Source organism: Cynocephalus volans, chromosome 4, assembly GCF_027409185.1.
Source record: "Cynocephalus volans isolate mCynVol1 chromosome 4, mCynVol1.pri, whole genome shotgun sequence".
NCBI lineage: Eukaryota > Metazoa > Chordata > Mammalia > Dermoptera > Cynocephalidae > Cynocephalus > Cynocephalus volans.
The window spans coordinates 156700757-156724255 of record NC_084463.1 but is presented as its reverse complement, the minus strand read 5'-3'; the positions used below and the strand labels follow the sequence as shown (position 1 = coordinate 156724255).

General features: G+C 39.1%; 1 protein-coding gene across 3 annotated transcripts; it reads right to left on the bottom strand.

Moving 5' to 3' along the window:
- Positions 1 to 208: 208 nt before the first annotated feature.
- On the bottom strand, positions 209 to 23485 carry SDHAF2 (succinate dehydrogenase complex assembly factor 2). Of its 3 annotated transcripts, none has more exons than XM_063093034.1 (4): positions 23384 to 23485; positions 17633 to 17856; positions 17445 to 17554; positions 209 to 1010 (listed from the first exon to the last, which is right to left on the bottom strand). In XM_063093034.1, exons 1-4 carry the CDS (start codon positions 23468 to 23470, stop codon positions 880 to 882), a joined length of 552 nt encoding a protein of 183 aa, XP_062949104.1. In that variant the 5' UTR covers positions 23471 to 23485; the 3' UTR covers positions 209 to 879. The 3 variants fall into 3 exon arrangements, with proteins under 3 accessions (XP_062949104.1, XP_062949106.1, XP_062949107.1); XM_063093036.1 differs by having other exon boundaries at positions 23338 to 23400; XM_063093037.1 differs by lacking the exon at positions 23384 to 23485 and adding an exon at positions 23208 to 23383.
- Positions 23486 to 23499: the final 14 nt, after the last annotated feature.

Sequence of the window (23499 nt, the reverse complement as noted above, 5' to 3'; positions counted from 1 at the left end):
CTCTCCTGGCCCTAGTACTAAATACTAATTCATTCTAACATATTCTTTCTTATGTATTATTATTAACTAAAATGATTGAAATGAGGGAAAAAGTTTGCTATAGCGCTGCATGAAAATAAAACCTATGATTGTAACACTAAAAATCTATAAACATACAACTATCGGTTATATGACAATAGACAAAATAATTGTGAGGTTTGGGGAACTGTAAATTTTCCTTTTTCAATATTCTTTAATATTCAATTAACTTTCAACTTACAAAGTGCACATTTTAAAGAAAATCTGACGAGGAGGATGTTGACTCTTAAGCAGCATGCCCACGCCATTCCTGCTAGCTGCCCTCATTCTGCCTTCTGTGCCTTTGACAAATTCAGATCAGGGGGCCGGGATCAGCTTCCCTTGGCAGAAAGGACCATACCAGGTTGGAAGGGGGAATTTCACTTCCACAAAGCCCAGGGCCTCTGGGGGTGGAGATGGAGGGAGGGAGGGCATCTGGCTGCCTCTTTTCCTTGAGCACACTTGGGGTTGAAGCAATGAGCTAGCATGATCGCTTCCCCTACGCTGCCCTCTTGTGGCAGACCTGCCTCCGGAGACGGCAGCCAGACAAAGCAGTCAAGCCCAAGTGCCGGCAACACTGATGATCCACTTCTGAGAATCAGAACTGAACAAAAAAGTGTTAGAGTGAGTCACACTGAACATTTACATGTGTGTCCTGGGAGAGACGTATGTCCATTCCTTGAGGCAGGACCAACAGCCTGTGGGGGGCCAAGGGGGAGCGATTTGAGTGTCTAAGAAGCAGCAGGAAGTTAAGGCTAGTGTCCATCATAAGCAGTTTCCGTCCACAGACTGAGCCCCCCATGCCAGGTAGTGGTGCACAGCTCAACGTGGCTTTTCAAAGAGGTATTCAAGATCTGGGGCACGCAGTCTCTGCTCTTTGTTTTTGTTTTTAGCAAAGTCTCTCAGCAGTGCCATGACTTCATTTTCAAATATTTCTGGGGCTGGTTTTGCTCCTGTAAGAGAAAAGTGGACAGAAAGAATTATGCCACAGTCAGTCAATGTTCAGGCATATGGATCTTAAAATTTGAAACCTTGGCTTTGGCCAAGAACCACAGATGGATATATAGATTGTCTCCATTGTTCCTCTAAAGATATGAGGGCACTTCAAAAAGTTCACGGAAAAAAATTAAAAGATAATACGAATGTTTCCATAAACTTTTTGAAGTAAACTCATACATGATGTTAGCTTATACCAGGGGTTGGCAAACTCTGTCAGTCTATATTTGTAAATAGTTTTAAAGAAACAGCTGTTCCCATTTGTTTACATATTTTCCATGGCTGCTTTTGTGTTACAATAGCAGAGCTGGGTAGTTGCGGCAGAGACTGTATGGCCACAAGACTAAAATATTTACTACATGGTCTTTTTATTTATTTATTTATTTATTATTTATTTATTTTATTTTTTTAAAAGATGACCGGTAAGGGGAGCTTAACCCTTGGTTTGGTGTTGGCAGCACCACGCTCAGCCAGTGAGCTAACCAGTCATCCCTATATAGGATCTGAACCCGTGGCCCTGGTGTTGTCAGCACCACACTCTCCGGAGTGAGCCACGGGCCGGCCCTATGGTCTTTTTTTTTTTTTAAATAAAGATGACCGGTATGGGGATCTTAACCCTTGACTTGGTGTTGTCAGCACCATGCTCACCCAAGTGAGCTAACCGGCCATCCCTATATAGGGATCCGAACCTGTGGCCTTGGTGTTATCTGCACCACATTCTCCCAAGTGAGCCACGGGCCAGCCCTACTATATGGTCCTTTATGAACAAGTTTGCTGACCCCTGGCCTGCACAATTTTGGCTGTACTATTTTGCTTTGCATTGGGCACGACAGCTGTTTTCCAGGTATTATGTTTCCTTGCCCTTCTAATCTATAAATTTCCTGGAACAGAAGCTCTATTTTCTCTATCATTTAGAGTTCTTTGTAAGTGACAGAAACTAATAACTAGTAAACTTAAGAATAAGGAACTTATTGGAAGGATATTAGAGGCATACAGAACTCACATGGACCTGGAGAACCAGATTTAAGTGGACAGGCAACAAAGGCACTGAGTGCAAAGCAATGAGAATGCCTGCCTCAGTTTGGTGGCAGGGAGTCGGGCAGTATGCAGCTCACCTCCAACCTTTCTTTCTACCCTTGAGACACTTGCTTAAGATGCCAATTATAAGCAAAGCATCTCACTGGCAAAATTTAGGCAATGTCCTTGAAACCAAGTCAGATTCCCCCTCACTTAGCTCAGGGCCTGGCATCCAGTGAGTTTTTTTTTTTTTTTGTGATGATCAAAATGAGATAAAAGAGGGCCAGCCAGTTAGCTCAGTGGGTTAGCGTGTGGTGTTGTTAACACTAAAGTCAAGGGTTCAGATGCTCATACCGGCCAGCCACCAAAAAAAAAAAAAAAAAAATCAAAGAGATTTAGGCTTTGCCCTAAAATGTAGAAAGTTGGAAAGAATATTGAATTCACCTTAACAATAAAAAAAAGCTAGATAAAATATAAATATCGTGACTTTTCTTGAAGTTGTCAGAGATCTGAGGTCAGAGGGCAACCAAACAGAATGAAATCCAAGGAAAGAGAGGCCTCTCTAAGGAAAAACAGAACACGAGCACTTGCTCGTTGTGACAGGGCACAGGAAGAAGAGACACCAGGCACCACACAAACGTTAAGAAGAATTCAGCTGGAATTTTTTTTTTCTTTTTTTATTTAAAAGATGATGAGTAAGAAGATCTTAACCCTTGACTTGGTGTTGTCAGCACCATGCTCACCCAGTGAGCTAACTGGCCATCCCTATATGGGATCCGAACCCGTGGCCTTGGTGTTATCAGCACCACACTCTCCCGAGTGAGCAACGGGCTGGCCCCAGCTGGAATTTTTAATGAACTCTTAAAAGCCGTGTGTCCACAGACACAAGTGGAGTACGCACCCTTTCACAGGTTCTTAACACACCTCCACCAGTGATGCAGGCCAGGAGGAGGGGAGTAGCCAGCGTGGCAAAAAAAGCATAAATGCCGGCCTGGACCCTCCTCCTTTACAGATCAAAAACCTCAAGCGACTGGGAGTAGGTAAGCAAACCCTGTCTCTCATAGCACACAGGTGAGGACCCATTTAGGCTAGTAAAAAGGTAAAAGAAAAAATCCTCTATCCTTGTGGGAGGGGCAGTATCGCTGAGAAAGCCCAGCTCCAAGAACCAGGGACACAGGGACTACCTGAGACTAAGGCTGGACCAGGACAACAAAGAATGCCCTCCCAACCTCTCCTCCCCCAAAGTAACAAGCACTGAGTGGAAAGCAACAGCAATCTACCACTGAGGAAATGCAAGAGCATGGAAAGAGAGTCTCTCTGAGACACAGAAATACAGGGAAGGCTGAAAGCTGAAAAGAAACCTTAAGAAACACCCTCTGGAAACAGCTCCTACCCTAAGCAACGGTAACATTAGAGGCTGGTGATAAATTGAAAATAACCAAAGTAAAAACAAAATTCAAACTAAGCTTAACTCCTAACTTGACTGATTGATTCCCCACACTAAGAGCCTACCAGAAGCATGCCCATTTCTAGACATAAATACATACTTCAGTCTTTACTGTCTTAACCATGATGTATAACATTCAATCAGAAATTATGGGATACACAGACAACGAAAAAAACCCACACTGTCAAGGGGCAAAGCAATCAACAGAAACAGACTCAGGGATGACCCAGATGTTAGAATGATCAGATGGGGAATTTAAAATAACTATAACAAATATGAAAGGTTCTAGTGGAAAAAGCTGATAAAAATGTATGAACAGATGATAAATTCAAATAGGGAGGTGAAAACTGTAAAAGTCTAATGGAAATGCTAGAAATAAAATACAGTAGCAGATATGCAGAATGATTTCAACAGGCTCATGATGAGATTTGACATCATCAAGGAAAGAATTAGTAGAAGATAGATCAATAAATGCTACCCACTACAAATTACCCAAACTGATATGCAAAGAGAAAAAAGAGTGGAAAAAAACCAGAGAATCCAAAAGCTGTGAGAAAATATTAAATAGTCTAACATAAGTGTAACTGGAATCCCAAAAGAGCGAGAGAACAAACAGAAGAAATATCTGAAGAGATAATGGCTGAGAATTTTCCAACAATAATGAAAGATATATAAACACAGATCCAACATGCCCAGAGAACCCCAATCAGGATGAATACCAAAACAAACAACTAGACACATCATATTCAAACTGCTAGAAACCAAAGATAAAATACTGAAAACATTCAGAATGAAGATACATTCTGGATTGATACATTACATACAAAGGAACAAATATATAACACACTTCTTGTCAGAAACTATGCAAACCAGAAAACAGCACATGGTAATAGAGAGATTTGAAGCTGGTACTGCACTGAAGATAACCAAACAAAATCAGCTGAACTCCTGCCTAGACTGACTCAATCCCACACACTAACAACCTAGCAATAGAAGTATGCCCAAGTAAAGTGCTGAAAGAAAAAAAAAAAACAACTGTGAACCTAGAATTCTATATCCAGTGAAAATATCATTCCAAAATGAAAAGCCAAAGCTGAGAGGAATCATAATAGCAGATGTGCACTACAGGAAACATTAAAGGAACTTCTCTGGGCAGAAGGAATATAATATCAAATAGAAACATGGATTTATGTAAAGAAATGAAGATCTCCAGAAATGGTTAAAATGAAGGTAAACATAAAATACATTTCATATTCTTTCCCCTATTTTAAACTGCTCTAAAAATAACTGACTGTCCAAAGTAAAGCAAGAGAAATGTACTACAGGCTTCCAGCACAGGTAGAAGTAAAAAGTATAACAACAATAGCAAAGAAGATAGGAGGGAGAAATTGAAGTATATTGTTGTAAACTTCTTACATTACACAGGAAGCTGTATATTTCTTGAAGGTAGACTGCGATTAATTAAAGATGTGTACTGTAAACCCTAGGATAATCCTTAAAAAATTATAAAGAGAGATATAAATAATAAGCCAAAAGTAGACATAAAATGAAATAATAAAAATTGCTCAATAAAAAGACACAGAATTAGAGGGGGGAAGGAACAAAGAATATATGAAAGAAATAGGAAACAACTTAAAAGATGGCAGATTTAAATTCAAACACATTGATAACTCAGTAAATGTAAATAGTCTAAACATACCAATGACAAGATAATTAGATTAGGTAAAAAAGGAAGACTATATATGTTGTCTGTAAGAAACTGAGACAAAGATAAGTTAAAAATAAAAGAACGGTGAGTTAGACAGACTTCTAGAATGGCCCCTACCATTCCCCACTCCCCTGGCATATATGCCCTGCATAATCCCCAGGACTGTGAATATGATGATTTTTTTTTTTTATTCCATGATTAGGGTATATGGCACAGATGACCTTAGTTGGGGAATTATCCAGGTGGATCTGACCTAATTACATGAGCTCCTTAAAAGCAGAGCTTTCTCCAACTGGTGGCAGAAGGAGAAGTCAGAGAGATGTGATGTATGAGAGGGACTCCACGTGAGGTAGGATCTTCATTGCTGAGATGGAGGGGGCCATGTGGCAAGGACATCTAGGAGCTGAAAGAGATTGACAGCTAGCAAGACATTGGGGATCTCAGTCCTACAACTGCAAGGAAATTAATTTTCCTAACAACCAAAATAAGCTTGAAAGTGGATTGCTTCCTAGAGTCTCCAGTCAGGAATACAGAACACCAGCTTTCTTTTGATTAGTGTTTGCATGGTATGTATTTTTTCTGTATTAGTTTCCTATTGCTACATAACAAATTATCACAAACTTAACTTTAAACCAAGGCCCGTTTATTAGCTCATAGTTTTATAGTTCAGAAGCCGTGCCCAGATCTCATAATCTGAAATCAGCTGTTCTTTATTCCTGTCTGGAATACAGTTGGATAGAGCATGGTGCTGATAACATCAAGGTCAAGGGTTCAGATTCCTGTGCAGGCCAGCTTCCAAAACAAAAAACAAACAAACAAAGCTGGAGTGTTTATATTACTATCAGACACTGCAGAATAAGGAATATTATAAGTGACAGAACAGACATTATATAATGATAAAGGAATCAATACATTGAGAAGATATAATTCTAAATGTGTCTTCACATAACAACAGAGCTTTAAAAATATATGATGCAAAAACTGAGAGAAGTGAAAGGAATAACAGATGAATCCACAATTATAGTTGGGAGATTTCAACACTCCCCTCTTAGTAACTGATAGAATAGGTATTCAGCAAGTCAGTCAGAATACAGAAAACATGAAGAACAGTATCAACCAACTTGACTTAGCTGACACTTGAGAACACTTTATCCACGAGTGCAGAACACACATTATGTTCAAGTGCACATGGAATATTTATGAAGATACCCACATTTCAGTCCATAAAACAAACTTCCACAAATTCTGGAAAATCCCCAAATACTTGAAACTTAAACAACATACTTCTAAATAACTCATGGGTCAAAAAAGAAGTCATGAGGAAAATTAGAATATATTGTGAATTGAATGAAAATGAAAACATATATCAAATTTTGAAACATGAAGCTAAAGCAGTGTTCAGAGGGAAATTTGTAGTATTAAATACTTGTAGTGGAATAGCAGGTCTCAAGTCAATGAGCTCAGCTACTACTTTAAGAAACTACAAAAAGAGCAAATTAAGCCTAAGACAAGTAGAAGAAAGGAAATAATGAAGATAAGGCAGAAATCAGTGAAACTGAACACAGAAAAACGATAGAAAAAAATCGATAAAATAAAAATCTGGTTCTTTGAAAAGATAAATAACACTGATAAACTTCTAGCCAGACTGACCAAGAAAAAACCCCAGAGCTGGCTTCCCTATAGCTACCTCACTTATGCATATGTCTATCTCCTCTGTTAGTAAAGCATTACTTGCTTTAAAAAGAAAAAAAAAAAAAAAAAAAAAAAAAAAACCCCACAAATTACCAATATGAGAAATAAAAGAGGGACATCACTATAGTTCTTCAAACATTAAAACAAAAAAGGAACATCATAAACAATTTTGTGTCCATACATTCAACAACTTATGTGAAATGGACAAATTTATTTAAAGGCAAAAATTAGCAAATCTCACCCTAGAAAAAATAGATAAATTGAATTATTTGATATCAAAAAACATTTGAGGGGCTGCCTGGTTAGCTCACTTGGTTGGAGTGTGATACTGATAATACCAAGGTCAAAGGTTTGGATCCCTGTACTGGCCAGACACCAAAACAAAACAAAACAAAACAAAAAAACCCCAACATCTGACTTTATAATTAAAAGCTTCCAACAAAGAAAACCCGAGGCCCAGATAACTTTACTAGCAAATTCTATCAAACATTTAATGAAGAAATAATAACAATTCTATACAAATTCTTAGAAAACGGAAGAGGAAAGAGTACTTTACAACTCATTTTATGAAGCCAGCATTAGCCTGATCGAAACCAGATGACAACATTACAAGAAAACTACACACCAAAATCTTTCATGAAAATAGACGCAAAGTATTAGCAAATCAAATCCAGCAATTTGTATCAAGACCATGTGGTGTTTATCCTGGGTGCAACGTTGGCTCAAGATCTGAAGATCAGTAGCTCATCATATTAATAAACTTAGGAGGAAAAAAATCACGTCACTAAAGAAATCTTCTTGATAGATGCACAAAAAACTCTCGACAAAACTCAACATCTACTCATGATATTACATACTCAATATACTAGGAACAGAAGAAAATTTTCTCAATCTGATAAAGAGCATCTACAACTAACCTACAGCTAATATTACACTTCATGGTGAAGGACTGAATACTTTCCTCCTAACACTGGGAACAAGGCAAGGATGCCTGCTCTCATCACTGCTATTCAACATTATGCCAAAGGTCCTGGACAGTGCAATAAAACAGATAAAAGATATAAAAGTCATATAGATTGGACAGAAAAAAAGAAAAACACCTGTAATCACAGATGACACAATTGTCTACACAGAAAATCCCAAAGAATCTACAAAAAAGCTCCTAGCTCTGAGTTTAGCAGGGCCAAAGTACACAAAGTCAATATATAAAAATCAATTTTATTTCTACATTCTAGCAATAAATAATTGGAAATTGAAATCTTTAAGTACCATTTGTAATAGAACCAAAATATATGAAATGTGTAGGTATGAATCAACAAAATGTGCAAAATATGCTGAAAAATATAAAACACTGACTGTGGTAGCCCCTAGGATGGCCCCTAATGATCTCTGTCTCCTGATATCACGTCTTTGGATGATCCCCTCCCCTTGAGTGTGGGCTGGACCTAATGACTTGATTCTAACCAACAGAAGACAGCAAAAAAAACCTTCTGTGAGAGGGTTACAAAACATTGTGACTTCCATATTGCTAGGAGATTCACTCTACTGTCTTCTCAGCTTGCTTTGATGACACAAGCTGCCATGTGGGAGAAGTCCTTGTGACAAGGACAAAGGGTGGCCTCTGGGCAACAACCAGCAAGGAACTGAGGCCCTCAGTCGAAGAGCCTGAGAGAAACTGAATTCTACCAACACCACAGTGAACTTGAAATCATATCTTTTCCTAATTAACCAAGCCTCCAGATGAAACTCCAAACCATGGGCTGACACACCTTGATTGCAATCTTGTGAAAGACAGTGAAGCAGACGGCCCAGCTATAACATACCTGGATGGATTCCAGACCCACAGAAACTGAGAGATAATAAATGTGGATTGCTTTAAGCCATTACGTTTTGGGGTGATTTGTTATGCAACAATAGATGATAAAAGAAATCAAAGAATACCTAAATAAATAGAGAGAGATCATGTTCATAGATTGGAAGATTATAAAAGAAGCTTCCCAAAATAATCTATTGATTTAACATAACCCTGATCAAAATCCAAGATGTTGTTGTTTTTGTAAAAATTGAATAGTTAATCCAAAAACTATAAAAATCCTAGAAGAAAATAGAGAGAATCTCCGATATAGCAGAGTTCTTAGACACCATAATAAAAGCACAATCCACTAAACAAAATCAATACACTATACTTCACCAAAATTAAAAACTGCTCTTCAAAAGACAATATTATGATAAAGAAGAGATGGGGCTGGCCCGTGGCTCACTTGGGAGAGCGTGGTGCTGACAACACCAAGTCAAGGATTAAGATCCCCTTACTGGTCATCTTTTTAAATAAATAAATAAATAAATAAATAAAAATAAATAAATAAATCTAGAATAAATTAAGATTACTGAAAATTCAACAATAAAATAACACAATTTTAAAAATGGGGCGGATCTGAAGACACATTTCACCAGAGATGTAAGAACTGCAAATAAACACATGAAAAAAATCTCAATATTTAGTCATGAGGGGCATGCCAATGAAAACTACAGTGATATACCACTACACTCTTCTTAGAATGGCTAAAAACAAAAACAAAACTCTGATAATACCAAGCTCTGGTACAGATGTGAAACATTAACCCTTCTCTTCACACCTAGTCCCTGGCAATCACTCACTTGTTTTCTGTCCCTATCACCTTGCCTTTTCCAGAATGTCACATGAATGGATTCATACAGTATGTACGCTTGAGTCTGGCCTCTCACTTAGCACAGAAGTTGGTGAACTATCGCCTACTGCCTCTTTTTGTATGGCCTGTGAGCTAAGAATGATTTTTAAATGGTGAGGAAGAAAAGAAATCAGAAGATTTCATGACATGTGAAAACTATATGAAATTCGGAACTTCCAGTCAAGATGGCGGAATAGACGGTTCCTAGCGTCACTCTCTCCCACAAATCAACCGATTTACAACTATAAAAACATAACATCAAGTGCATACGGAATGGGGAGACGTCCAGCGGGGGAGGCAGAAGCTCCGCAGAGACCACAAGCCCTGTGGGGCCACCATTGCACAATCCAGCAGATAGGCTTCACCGCTGCCACCTGGCTCCATTCCCAGCCCGGCCCAGTGCGCACAGAGTGGGGAGACATCCGGCAGGGGAGGCGGAGGCTCCACAGAAACCACACACCCTGTGGGGCCGCCACTGTGTGATCCAGCAGGTACGCTTCACCACAGGCACCTGGCTCCATCCCAAGCCCAGCCCAACGTGCACGGAGCAGGGAGACATCCAGCAGGGGAAGGGGAAGCTCCGCAGAGACCACACGCTCTGCAGTGCCTCCATGCATCCCAGCAGCCCGGCCCAGTGTGTGCGGAACAGGGAGACGTCCAGCAAAGGAGGTGGAAGCTCAGCAGAGACCACACACCCTGCGGTACCGCCCCGAGACCCTGTGGTACTGCCCCGAGACCCAGCAGCCAGGCCAAGTCCAAGCTGACCAGAGAGGTGGCTCCCTAAAGAGGCCCAAGACCCGAGACAACCACGCATGCAAGGCACTAGTGGCCAACTGAGCAGTCACCAAGGTAGCCATACCAAATTGGCAACCTCAGCAACATCCTAGTCAGACAAGTGTCAAACCTGTGGACTGTGAAACCCCTGCCACAATGAATAAACATCAAAGAAAAGATAACAGAAATACAAAAAATCAAGGAAGTACACCACCAAAGGGTAATAACTCTCAAGCTCTAGATCCTATAGAATAAGCCCTTAAAATGACTGACAAGGAATTTCGAGTGATAATTCTAAGGAAACTGAATGAGATACAAGAAAACTCAGCTAGACATCATGATGAAACAAGGAAAAGTATACAGGACCTGAAAGAAGAAATGTACAAGGAAATCAATGTCCTGAAAAAAAATGTAGCAGAACTTGCCGAACTAAAAAATTTATTCAGCAAAATAAAAAACACAATGGAGAGTTTAACCAGCAGACTTGTGGAAGTTGAAGAGAGAATCTCTGAACTTGAACATGGGCTGTTTGAAATAACACAAGCAGACAAAAAAAAAAAAAGAAAAAGAAAAAACAATCAAAGGCATTAAAGAAAATCTGAGAGAGATATCAGACCACCTTAAGCACTCAAATATCCGAGTCATGGGTATTCCAGAAGAGGAGGAAAAAGGAGATTGCATTGAAAACATATTCAACAAAATAGTGGCAGAAAACTTCCCAGGTATAGGAAAAATCAGAGATCTTCAGATCCAGGAAGCTCAATGACCCCCAAATGTATTCAACACAAAAAGGTTTTCTCCAAGACATGTTATAGTCAAACTGGCAAAACTCAAAGACAAAGAGAGAATCTTAAAAGCTGCAAGAGAGAAGCTTCAAATCACCTATAAGGGAGCCCCAATCAGACTAACATCAGACTTTTCATCACAAACCCTAAAAGCCAGAAAGGAATGGGATGATATATTCAAAATACTAAAAGAGATTGCCAGCCAAGAATACTCTACCCTGCAGGGCTATCCTTCCGAAATGAAGGGCAAATAGTATATTTCTCCGACAAACAAAAACTGCAGGAGTTCACCATAACACGACCACCCATACAAGAAATTCTCAAGGGAGTATGGGTTTGGTTCCTGAATAATAACTACCACTGCCATAAAAACCCAAGAAAAATCAAAAGCCATTAGTATAATAAAAATGGCATTCATGAAGAGAAAACAAACAAAAAGGCTATCTACAACCCAAGGAACCAATAAATACAGAAAACAAACAGTAAATCAGAAAGCAAGGAATAAAAGACCCCTAAGACAACCAAACAATAATCAATGAAATGCTAGGATTAAATCAATACTTTTCAATAACAACTCTTAATGTAAAAGGCTTAAATTCCCCAATCAAAAGACACAGACTGGCTCACTGGCTTAAAAAGGAGGACCCAACTAAATGCTGCCTTCCAGAGAACCACCTCGCCCATAAAGACTCACATAGACTAAGAGTGAAAGGATGGAAACAGAAAAGAAAAACGAGCTGGAGTAGCTATTCTTATATCTGATAAAACAGACTTTAAACTAAAAACCATAAAAAGAGACAATGAGGGACACTATGTAATCATAAAAGGATTGATCAATCAAGAAGACATAAGAATCATAAATATGTACACACCCAATGTTGGAGCAGCCAGATTTATAAAACAAACTCTATTAGACCTAAAGAAGGAAATAGACACTAATACCATAATAGCAGAGGACCTGAACACCCCACTGTCAATATTGGACAGATCATCTAGGCAAAGAATCAGCAGAGAAACACAAGATCTAAACAATACTCTAGACCAATTTGGACTTGGCAGATACCTACAGAACATTCCATCCAACAACCTCAGAATATTCATTCTTCTCATCAGCACATGGATCATTCTCCAGGATAGATCACATATTAGGTCACAAATCAAGTCTCAACAAATTCATAAAAATTGGAATTATCCCATGTATTTTCTCGTACCACAATAGATTAAAATTATAAATCAATAACAAACGAAATTCTGGAAACTATACAAACACATGGAAATTAAACAGCATTCTACTTAATGACATACGGGTCCAAGAAGAAATCAAGCAGGAAATCAAAAAATTTATTGAAACTAATGAAAATAAAGATACATCATACCAAAACCTGTGGGATACTGCAAAAGCAGTACTAAGGGGGAAATTTATTGCATTAAATGCTCACCTCAGAAGAATGGAAAGATGGCAAGTGAACAACCTAACACTTCACCTTAAAGAACTAGAAAAACAAGAACAATCCCAACCTAAACTTAGCAGACAGAAAGAAATCATTAAGATCAGAGCAGAACTGAATGAAATTGAAACCCAAAAAACAATACAAAAGATCAATGAATCAAAAAGTTGGTTTTTTGAAAAGATAAATAAAATTGACAAACCATTAGCATGGCTAACAAAAAAAAAAGAAGAGAGAAGATTCAAATAACAAAACTTAAAAATGAAAAAGGTGGTATTTCAACTGATTCATCTGAAATACAAGAAATCATTCGAGACTACTATAAACAACTATACGCCAACAAATTTGAAAATCTGGAGGAAATGGATAAATTTCTGGACACACACAAGCTCCCAAAACTGAGCCATGAAGACATAGAAAATCTGAACAGACCAATAACAATAAAAGAGATTGAAGCTGTAATCAGAAGGCTCCCAACAAAGAAAAGCCCAGGACCAGATGGATTCACAGCAGAATTTTACCAAACATTCAAAGAGGAATTGACACTGATTCTTTACAAACTTTTCCAAAAGATTGAAACAGACGCAAATCTCCCAAACTCATTCTATGAAGCAAACATCATCCTGATACCAAAACCAGGTAAAGATATAACCAAAAAAGAAAACTACAGGCCGATATCCTTGATGAATATAGATGCAAAAATCCTCACTAAAATACTAGCAAACAGAATACAGCAACACATACATAAAATTATTCACCACGATCCAGTGGGATTCATCGCAGGGATGCAAGGTTGGTTCAACATACGCAAATCAGTAAATGTGATACACCATATTAATAAACTCAAACACAAGGATCATCTCTATAGATGCTGAAAAAGCATTTGATAAAATTCAACCCTCATTCATGACAAAGACCCTCTATAAGTTAGGTATAGATTAAAGTATCTCAACATAATTAAAGCCATATATGATAAACCCACTGCCAATATCATCCTGAATGGGGAAAAGCTGAAAGCTTTTCCTTTAAGAACAGGAACTAGACAAGGATGCCCACTCTCACCACTCCTATTCAACATAGTGTTGGAAGTACTAGCCAGCGCAATCAGAGAAGAGAAGGAAATAAAGGGCATCCAGATTGGAAAAGATGAAGTCAAACTGTCCCTGTTTGCAGATGACATGATCCTATATATCGAACAGCCTAAAGCCTCTACAAAAAAACTCTTGGAGTTGATAAATGATTTCAGCACAGTAGCAGGATACAAAATCAACACACAAAAATCAGTAGCATTTCTACTCTCCAATAGTGAACATGCAGAAAGGGAAATCAAAAAAGGTTGCCCATTTACAATAGCCACCAAAATATAAAATACTTAGGAATTGAGTTAACCAAGAATATGAAAAAATCTCTGTAATGAGAACTACAAACCACTGCTGAGAGAAATTAGAGAGGATATAAGAAGATGGAAAGATATCCCATGCTCTTGGATTGGAAGAATCAACATACTACCATACTACCCAAAGTGATATACAAATTCAATGCAATCCCCATCAAAATTCCAATGACATTTTTCTCAGAAATGGAAAACACTATCCAGACATTTATATGGAATAACAAAAGACCACGCATAGCCAAAGCAATGCTGAGCAAAAAAAATAAAGCTGGAGGCATAACACTACCTGACTTTAAACTATACTACAAAGCTATAATAACCAAAACAGCATGGTACTGGCATAAAAACAGACACATTGATCAATGGAATAGAATACAGAATCCAGAAATCAACCCACACACCTACAGCCATCTAATGTTTGACAAAGGCACCAAGCCTACACACCGGGGAAGAGACTGCCTCTTTAGCAAATGGTGCTGGGAGAACTGGATATCAATATGCAGGACAATGAAACTAGACCCATATCTTTCACCATACACTAAAGTCAACTCAAAATGGATTAAAGAATTAAATATACACCCTGAAACAATAAAACTTCTTAAAGAAAACATAGGAGAAACACTTCAGGAAGTAGGACTGGAAACAGACTTCATTAATATGACCCCAAAAGCACGGCAACCAAAGGAAAAATAAACAAATGGGATTATATCAAACTAAAGAGCTTCTGCACAGCAAAAGAAACAATTAACAGAGTTAAAAGACAACCAACAGAGTGGGAGAAAATATTTGCAAAATATACATCTGACAAAGGATTAATATCCAGAATATACAAGGAACTCAAACAACTTTACAAGACAAAAAACAAGCAACCCAATTAAAAAATGGGCAAAAGAGCTAAATAGGCATTTCTCTAAGGAAGATATACAAATGGCCAACAGACACATGAAAAAATACTCAACATCACTCAGCATTCGGGAAATGCAAATCAAAACCACACTGAGATACCATCTCACCCCAGTAAGGATGGCTAAAATCCAAAAGACTGAACAATAAATGCTGGTGAAGTTGCGGAGAAAAAGGAACTCTCATACATTGTTGGTGGGACTGCAAAATGGTGCAGCCTCTATGGAAAATGGTATGGTGGTTCCTCAAACAATTGCAGATAGATTACCATATGACCAGCTATCCCACTGCTGGTAATATACCCAGAGCAATGGAAATTGTCAAGTCAAAGGTATATCTGTTCCCCAACGTTCATCGCAGCACTCTTTACAATAGCTAAGAGTTGGAACCAGACCAAATGTCCATCATCAGATGGATGGATACAGGAAGTGTGGTATATCTACACAATGGAATACTACTCAGCTATAAAAACGAATGAAATACTGCCATTTGCAACGACATGGATGGACCTAGAGAGAATTATGTTAAGTGAAACAAGTCAGGAAGAGAAAGAGAAACACCACATGTTCTCACTTATTGGTGGGAGCTAAAAATAAATAAATAAATTCACACACACACACACACACACACACACACACACACACACACACACAAAGAAAAACCAGGGGGGGGGGAGAAGACACAACAATTACAATTCCTTGAAGTTGACATGACAAGCATACAGAGAGGACATTGTTGGGTGGGAGGGGGGAGAGGGAGGAGGGAGGGAGGTTTCGATAATGGGCCACAATAATCAACCACATTGCATATCGACAAAAAAAAAAAAAAACAAAAAACTATATGAAATTCAAATTTCAGTTATGTCCATACAGTTTTCTTGGAACATAGTCATAGTCATTTGTGTATCTATTGTCTATGGCTGCTTTCATGCCACAAAGGCAGAGTTGAGTGGTTATGACAGAGACCGTATAGCCTGCATAGCCTAAAATAGTTGCTACCTGGCACATTATAGAAAAGCTTGTTATAAAGTTAAACATACACTTAACACAGGATGCAGAAAAATCCTTCTCCTGGGCATTTACCCAAGAAACCTAAAACCTATATTCACAAAAACACGCAAACATGTATAGCAGCTTTATTCATAATCACGTAAAACTGGAACAATCCTAATGTCCCTCAGCTGGTCAACGGATGAACAAACTATGGTGCATCCACTCAATGGGATATTATTCAACAATACAAAAGAATAAACTATTGACACAAATAACAATATGGATGAATCTCAACTGCATTATGCTAAGTCAGGGGCAAACTTGTTCTGGCCAGATAGTAAATATTAGACTTTATGGGCTTTCCAATGGTTGTGTAAGCCTGTAGTCTCTGTATTATCACACTTTATACTTGGAAACTATACAGTGGCTTCTATTTTCTGATATTAATATAGAGTAGACACACAAAAACAGGAGACCCAGAGTGTGGCAGAAATGGATAAGATGTCCCCTTAATGTCCTTTCTCCACTTTTCATTGATAATAAAACCCCCAATGTAGCTGGGCACATGCAATAGATTATATTTATTTCTTCCTTATGGCTAGATATAGCCATGTAACTAAGCTGTGGCAAATGGAAAATAAGGGAAAGTATGTTGTATAATTTCCTGAGAAGAATCCCTGAAGGGGGTATGCTCTTCTACACACTTTTTTCATGGCTGGAACAAGGAGATGTCAGATGAAGCTTCAGCAGCCATCTCAGATCATGAGGCAGACAACACATGCTGAGAATGAAGGAGCAGCCAAATCAGGAGGAACGTGGGCCCCATGACTTTTTACTGCCCTTTAATGAATTCTGGAGTGCCTACCTCTGGACTTCTGTCATGAGAAAAACAATTTTATCTTGTTTAAGCCATTATTGTTTTGGATTTTTTTTATTCATAGCCAAGGCTAACCCTAATTATACATAGAATTCATTCCTTGCATAGGCAGCACCTGAGTGAGACTATGGAGGAGCTCTTGCTATGCAGACTTATAGAGCTGCCTAGTTCCACTCCATTCCCGGCCTGGTTCTTTTTCAACCTTCCCTCTAATACTGTGAGCTTCACATACCCTTCCATTGAATTCTCTTTTTTCTTTTTTTTAAAGATGACCAGTAAGGGGATCTTAACCCTTGGCTTGGTGTTGTCAGCACCATGCTCAACCAGTGAGCTAACCGGCCATCCCTATATAGAATCCGAACCTGGGGCCTTGGTGTTCTCAACACCACACTCTCCCGAGTGAGCCATGGGCCTGCCCTTGAATTCCCTTTTTTCTTAAGGGAGATAGATAAGTTTCTATTTTGTCTTTCAAACAAAGAAACTTAACTGAGAAAACAAATTTTTCACACTGTGGAAAAATTTGAAAAGTGTTTGGGTTGTGTGTCTATTTCATGAATAAAAAAAAATATTGCTTAGGATATAATTACAGACTTGAATCAGCCTAATTCATCCTATTTTCACATTATGCTGCTTATCACACCCAGTACCTGTGGCCCAGTAGTAAATATCCCAGTCATTACTAGGCTCATTAATCAGGCGATCATAGAGGTTCAGCTGCTTCTCTGTCATGTGGTGCAGATGTTCCTTAGCAAAGAGGCTAAAAATGAGAAAGAGAGAGGTTGAAAAGGCTGTTTCTAGTCAAAGAGAAGTGACACCAAGACTTCTAGTCCCCTACCTAAGGAGGATGCAGTTTTCCAACATTCCTCTCTTTCTGCTCTCATAGAGCAGGCGGGCTCTTTTGGTTTCTATGGATTCATCATTTCTTTCCTGCCATGGAGGCAAAGGGATTTCAATCACGTCATTTTGTGAATCTGCTGGGCTGTCACCTCTATAGGAGCATCTGAATGATGTCACGCCAAGCAAAGGAGATAACAGGTTGCGCCTTGACAGAGCAAGCATCTGAAACAAACCACAAATATGTTTATAATTATGACTACCATCACTCTCATTTATTCAATGTTAACTAGGTACTAAATACATTCAATCTCATTTTAAAAAGTTATGCTGATACTGTCCCCACTTTACAGCTAGGGAAACCAAGCCTCAGAAAAATTAAATAGCTTACCCAAGACCATTCAAATAGTAATTGTAGTTAGGATGGACCCAGTCCTAACTACAAATATGATGTGTTCTTTAGTAGTGCCTTTCCAGAAATTATCCCAGCAGAAATATTTGCTCCTTCCTTTACATTCCCTTAGAATTCTTACAGTATGGTTTGTATTCTAGTCACTTGTCTGTGTTAAACCCTGAGGATACAGAGATTTATCCACCAAAGTTCCCTAATCCACCAAAGTTCCCAGTCTGGAGAAGAGCATGAACTATCAAGATATGATGTGAAGGTGATGATGTCTGGAATAGGAAGCCCCAGACCCTCCTTTCCCTGGAAGAAACACGGACTCAACAATACACAGACCAATTCCCTTTGTAAGAAATCTAGAAACCATTTAGAGGCTCCTGCACCCCAGGTGATTGTAAAACCAGCTGCACTGAAGCCAGTAGGAAAACCTGCAACATCTCTTGACACAGTCCCTCCCTCAGCTCAGAACGGCAGAACCACAAGAAAACTCCCAGGTCCTGGCAACTACCTGGGAAGGGAAAAAGAAGACTGAAACATACATCCAGTGCTCAGATTTTCTGGGGAGTTAACCAAGGGGCTGGTTTCTGTGTTGTCTGAATCTAAGTTCCTGTTGGGAAAGGCCACCAGGTTGGGGGCCAGGGAGAACAAAGGTGATGGTTTGGATTAGCAAGCACTCACTCATCACAATGCCACCCCTGGCTCAGTGTGTAAACAACAGGAGAAAACCCCTACCTCCCAGCTTCTCCCTGAGGAGGGAAAGAATTAAAGTGTGCATCCAATGTTCCAGCTTTTCAAGGGACTGTCCATGGGACTGGTTTCTGTCTCACCTGTCTAGGAGCACTCAACAGAACCTAGCATACTCTAGATGCCTGGGGGCCACTGAGAATAAAAGAGAGCTGGGCAGCGTGCTACTGATCCAGAGGACTCCTGAAACTGCAGAGAAAGGTCCATATGGCTCTGTGGCCTCCCCTGGGGCAGAGAGAGATAAGGGAAAAGTAGAGTGTATGTACAATGTTCTGGCCTTTGGGGTAGATGCCTAAGAGACTGGCTTCTGTCTTACTCAACTTGGAGCACTAACAAGCACTTCTAGGGTAAACCCTAGAAGTCTGGGGGCCACTGAGAATAAGGGATCTGGGAGACTTGCAGCAGCTCCAGAGAAACTGCCATATCACAAACAGACACCAGGAGGAGTAAGAGATTATAAGCTTCTAGAGAAAGGAAACTGGCAAATCTCCCTCTAATTAGGAATTTACATCCATAAGTCCAAAGGAAAACACCCTTAGAATAGATTGAGAAGCTCTCAGAATCTCTAACCAGAGAGACTGGTGAAGGTCAATCACCAGTACAAAGCCATCCATAAAGACTAGGAAAGATGGATCTTTTTCAGATGCACAGATCCCAACACAAAGTTTCAAAGGACACAAATAGGGAAACACGGCCCAAACAAAGGAACAAAATAAATCTCCAGAAACTAACCCTAAAGAAACAGAGATATATGAATCACCTGACAAAGAATTCAAAATAACCATCATAAAGATGTTCAATGAGCTCAGGAAAATGATGCTTGGACAAATTAGAGTATCACCAAATAGAAAATATTTTTTAAAAAGAACCAAACAGGGCTGGCCTGTGGCTCACTTGGCAGAGTGTGGTGCTGAGAACACCAAGGCCATGGGTTTGGATCCCATACAGGGATCTGGTTAGCTCACTTGGGAGAGCATGGTGCTGACACCACCAAGTCAAGGGTTAAGATCCCCTCACCAGTCATCATTTTTTTTAAAAAAAAAAAGACAACATATTTGAAATTGTCCAAACAGAGGAGCATTAAAAAAAAGTAATAAAAACAAGTAAAAAAAACTAAGGGACTTTGGGATACCATCAAAAGGACAAATATGAATGAATATATGCACTATGGAATTCCCAGAGGAGGAGAGAGTGAGACAGAGAGAAAGAGGAGGAAAGCTTATTTGAAAAAATAGTGGCTGAGTTGGTTAGAGCATGGTGTTGATAATACCAAGGTCAAGGGTTTGGATCCTCATACTGGCAAGCCACCAAAAAAAAAAAAAAAAAAAAAAAAAAAAAAAAAAAAAAGTAGCTGAAAACTTTCCAAATTTGGGGAAACATACAACCAGATTCAAGAAATCCAACAGACCCCAACTAGCATAATCCCAAAGAAGTCCACACTGAGATACATAATCAAATTGTGAAGTTAGAAAAGAGCCACCAGGGATGTGCACACATAAATGTCATATGAGAACACAGTGCAAAGGTGGCCATCTGCAAGCCAAGGAGAGAGGCCACAGGAGAAATCAAACCTGCTAAGATCTTGATCTTAGACATCTATCCTCCAGAACTATGAGAAAATAAATTTTTGTTGTTTAAGCCACTCAGTCCGTGGTATTTTGTTATGTATCACAGCCTTAGAAATGAAAACTCAGATTTTGAAGTCCCACCCAAAACATTCTGGATCAGAGTCTCTAGGATTGGGCTCTGGCAAATGCATTTTTAACAAGCTCCCTCTTGGAGATTCTGTTGCACACTGAAAGTAGGGATTCCTACTTTCTGCGCTAAAATGACTTGGCTGAGTAATGTCTACAGAACTGAAAGAGGACAGGAAGGACCATCATCATCAGTATACAGAAACTGTTCTAATAATTGGGATCTCTTATTATACTGGCCAAATTTCACCCACTTTTTTTTCTGTTAGTATCAAGAAAGCATTACAAAAATGAAACAATACTGGGTGCAGTATGGATCCATAAGTCCAAAGGAATTTTCTGACACTGGATATGAGCAGCATTAAAGAAATTAGCACTGAAAATTTATATTGGAATATATCTAAGTAGTCTTTGCAGCCATGAATGGCTCTGCAATTATAAAAAATAATTTTATGCTTCTCTGGTTCATGTTTATATCCTTTATTAATTAAAGGTAATTATTTTTCCAAAAAGAAATTGTCAAAAGACAAAGAGAGAATTTTGAAAGCAGCAATTTTGAAAGTAACTCATCACATACAAAGGAACCCCCATGAGAATATTTCTCAGAAGAAAACTTGCAGAGAAGAAGTGGCACGAAATTACTCAAAATGATGAAAGAAAACACTGCCAACCAAATATACCATATCTGGCAAAACTGACCTTCAATAATATGGGAGAATTAATAACTTTCCCAAATAAACAAAAGCTAGGTAGTTCACCACCACTAGACCTGCCTTACAAGAAATAGTAAAGGGAGACCTTCAAGCAGAAATGAAAGGATGCTAGCAACATGAAAGCATGTAAAAATATAATCTTGTTGGTAAAGGAAAATATATAGACAAATATAGAATACTGTAATACTGTAATCAGTGATGTGTAAAACACTTTTAATTTTGGTATAGAAGTTAAAGACAAAAGTATAAAAACAATAAAAATTTGTTAATGGATAAATAATATAAAAGGATGTAATTTGTGACATCAATAACATAAAAGAGCAGAGTTTTTGTATGTGATTGTTATAAGATGTTTTATCTAAGCCCCATGGTAATCACAGAGAAAGTATCTGTAGAAGACACACAAAAGAAAAGGAGAAACAAATCAAAGCATATCACTAAAATCAAATCAATGAAACACAAAGGATAACAGCAACAGAGGAAAAGAGGGACAAAAAAGCTACAAGATGGACAGGAAATAATTGACAAAATGGCAACAGTAGTAGGTCCTTTATTATCAGTACTTTAAATGCAAATGGATTAAACTCCCCAATCAAAAGATATAGTGTTTTGGATCCCCTTACTGGACAGTAGCCAAAAAAAAAGAAAAAAAAAAGAAAGAAAGAAAGAAAAAAAAAGGGCATAGAGTGGCTGGATGGATAAAAACAAGACTGAATCACATACTGTCAACAAGAGACTCACTTTAGACTCAGGACACACATATGCTCTAAGTGAAAGGATGGAAAATGACATTCCATGCAAATGGTAACAAAAAGAGATAGCCACTCTTAAATCAGACAAAATAGACGTCAAGTCAAAAACTGTCACAAGACACAAAAAATATATAATGATAAAGGGTCAATTCACTGAAAGATATAACAATAACAATTATAAATAGATATGCATCATAGCATACAAATACATGAAGCAGAAAAGGGGGGAAAAAGAACTGAAGGGAGAAAGAGACAGCAACACCATACTAGTAGGAGATTTTTTTTTTTTTTTTTTAAGATGACTGGTAAGGGGATCTTAACCCTTGACTTGGTGTTGTCAGCACCACGCTCTCCCAGTGAGCGAACTGGCCATCCCTATATAGGGATCCGAACCCGTGGCCTTGGTGTTATCAGCACCACACTCTCCCAAGTGAGACACGGGCTGGCCCTTACTAGTAGATTTTAATACCTACTTTCAATAATGAATAGGACATGTAGTCAGCAGATCAGTAAGGAAACAGAGGACTTGAACACCACCAAAGACCAAATGAACTTAACAAACATATACAGAACATTCCATCCAACAGCAGCAAAGTACACATTCTTTTTTTTTTTTTTTTTTTTTGTCTATTTCATGACCGGCACTCAGCCAGTGAGTGCACCGGCCATTCCTATATGGGATCCGAACCCGCGGCGGAAGCGTCGCCGCGCTCCCAGCGCTGCACTCTCCCGAGTGCGCCACGGGTCGGCCCAAAGTACACATTCTTATCAAGGGCATACATTTTCCAGGACAGACCACACGTTACATCACAAAACAAGACTTTAATAAGACTGAAATCTTACCAAGTATCTTTTTCAATAATGGAATAAAACTAGAATATGGAAACTAAACAACACACTGTTCAACCAATGGCTCAAAGAAGTAATCAAAAGGGAAATTAGAAAATATCTTGAGACTAACAAAACTAAAACCTAACATATAAAATGAGATACAACAAAAGCAGTACTGGGGGGGGGGAGTTTATACTGCTGAACAGCTACGTTAGAAAAGAAGAGCTCAAGATGTTATTTCAAATCATGAAAGACATTAAAGAAGACAACAGGGAGGGGCGCCCAGAGACGATTGGCTAACTCCGCCTGAGACTTAGGTTAGACTTGAATTGGGTCTCGCATGATGACGGATCGTTCAACCAGATACTACCAGACACAAAGTGGGCTCACGAAAGCATTGAAGCAACTTGAATCTGCTGAGCTGCAGGGTCGGCCTCACCTTGAGTCTGCCCTCGCCCTGTACTATGAGGCAGCTAGAGGCTCCCTATGGCCTCCAAGGTCACGGAGAAAGACGAAACTCAGTGCCCAATGCTGCCCGCCCGGGACACTAGAATCTCCGCTCTCCTCACCCGCGCCAGAGTCGGGAACACAGCGACCATCGCCATTTTTCCCTACCTGTACCGGAAGCTTGCGGTCTAGCGACTTCCGGGAACTTCTCGTCCACCCCTGAGGACCCGAGCCGGAAGATGCGTCCTTGCGCATGGCGGAAGTGGCCGTGCGTGTGACGCCAG

What these genes read in the sequence shown, in the direction of transcription:
- SDHAF2 (XM_063093034.1), bottom strand. Translation starts at nt 23,470, where the DNA reads ATGCGCAAGGACGCATCTTCCGGCTCGGGTCCTCAGGGGTGGACGAGA. An exon ending in GAAAACTGCATCCTCCTTAG is followed by an intron (nt 17,555 to 17,632) that starts GTAGGGGACTAG and finishes TCTCATTTTTAG; the next exon opens with CCTCTTTGCTAAGGAACATC. An exon ending in TATTTACTACTGGGCCACAG is followed by an intron (nt 1,011 to 17,444) that starts GTACTGGGTGTG and finishes TTTCTCTTACAG; the next exon opens with GAGCAAAACCAGCCCCAGAA.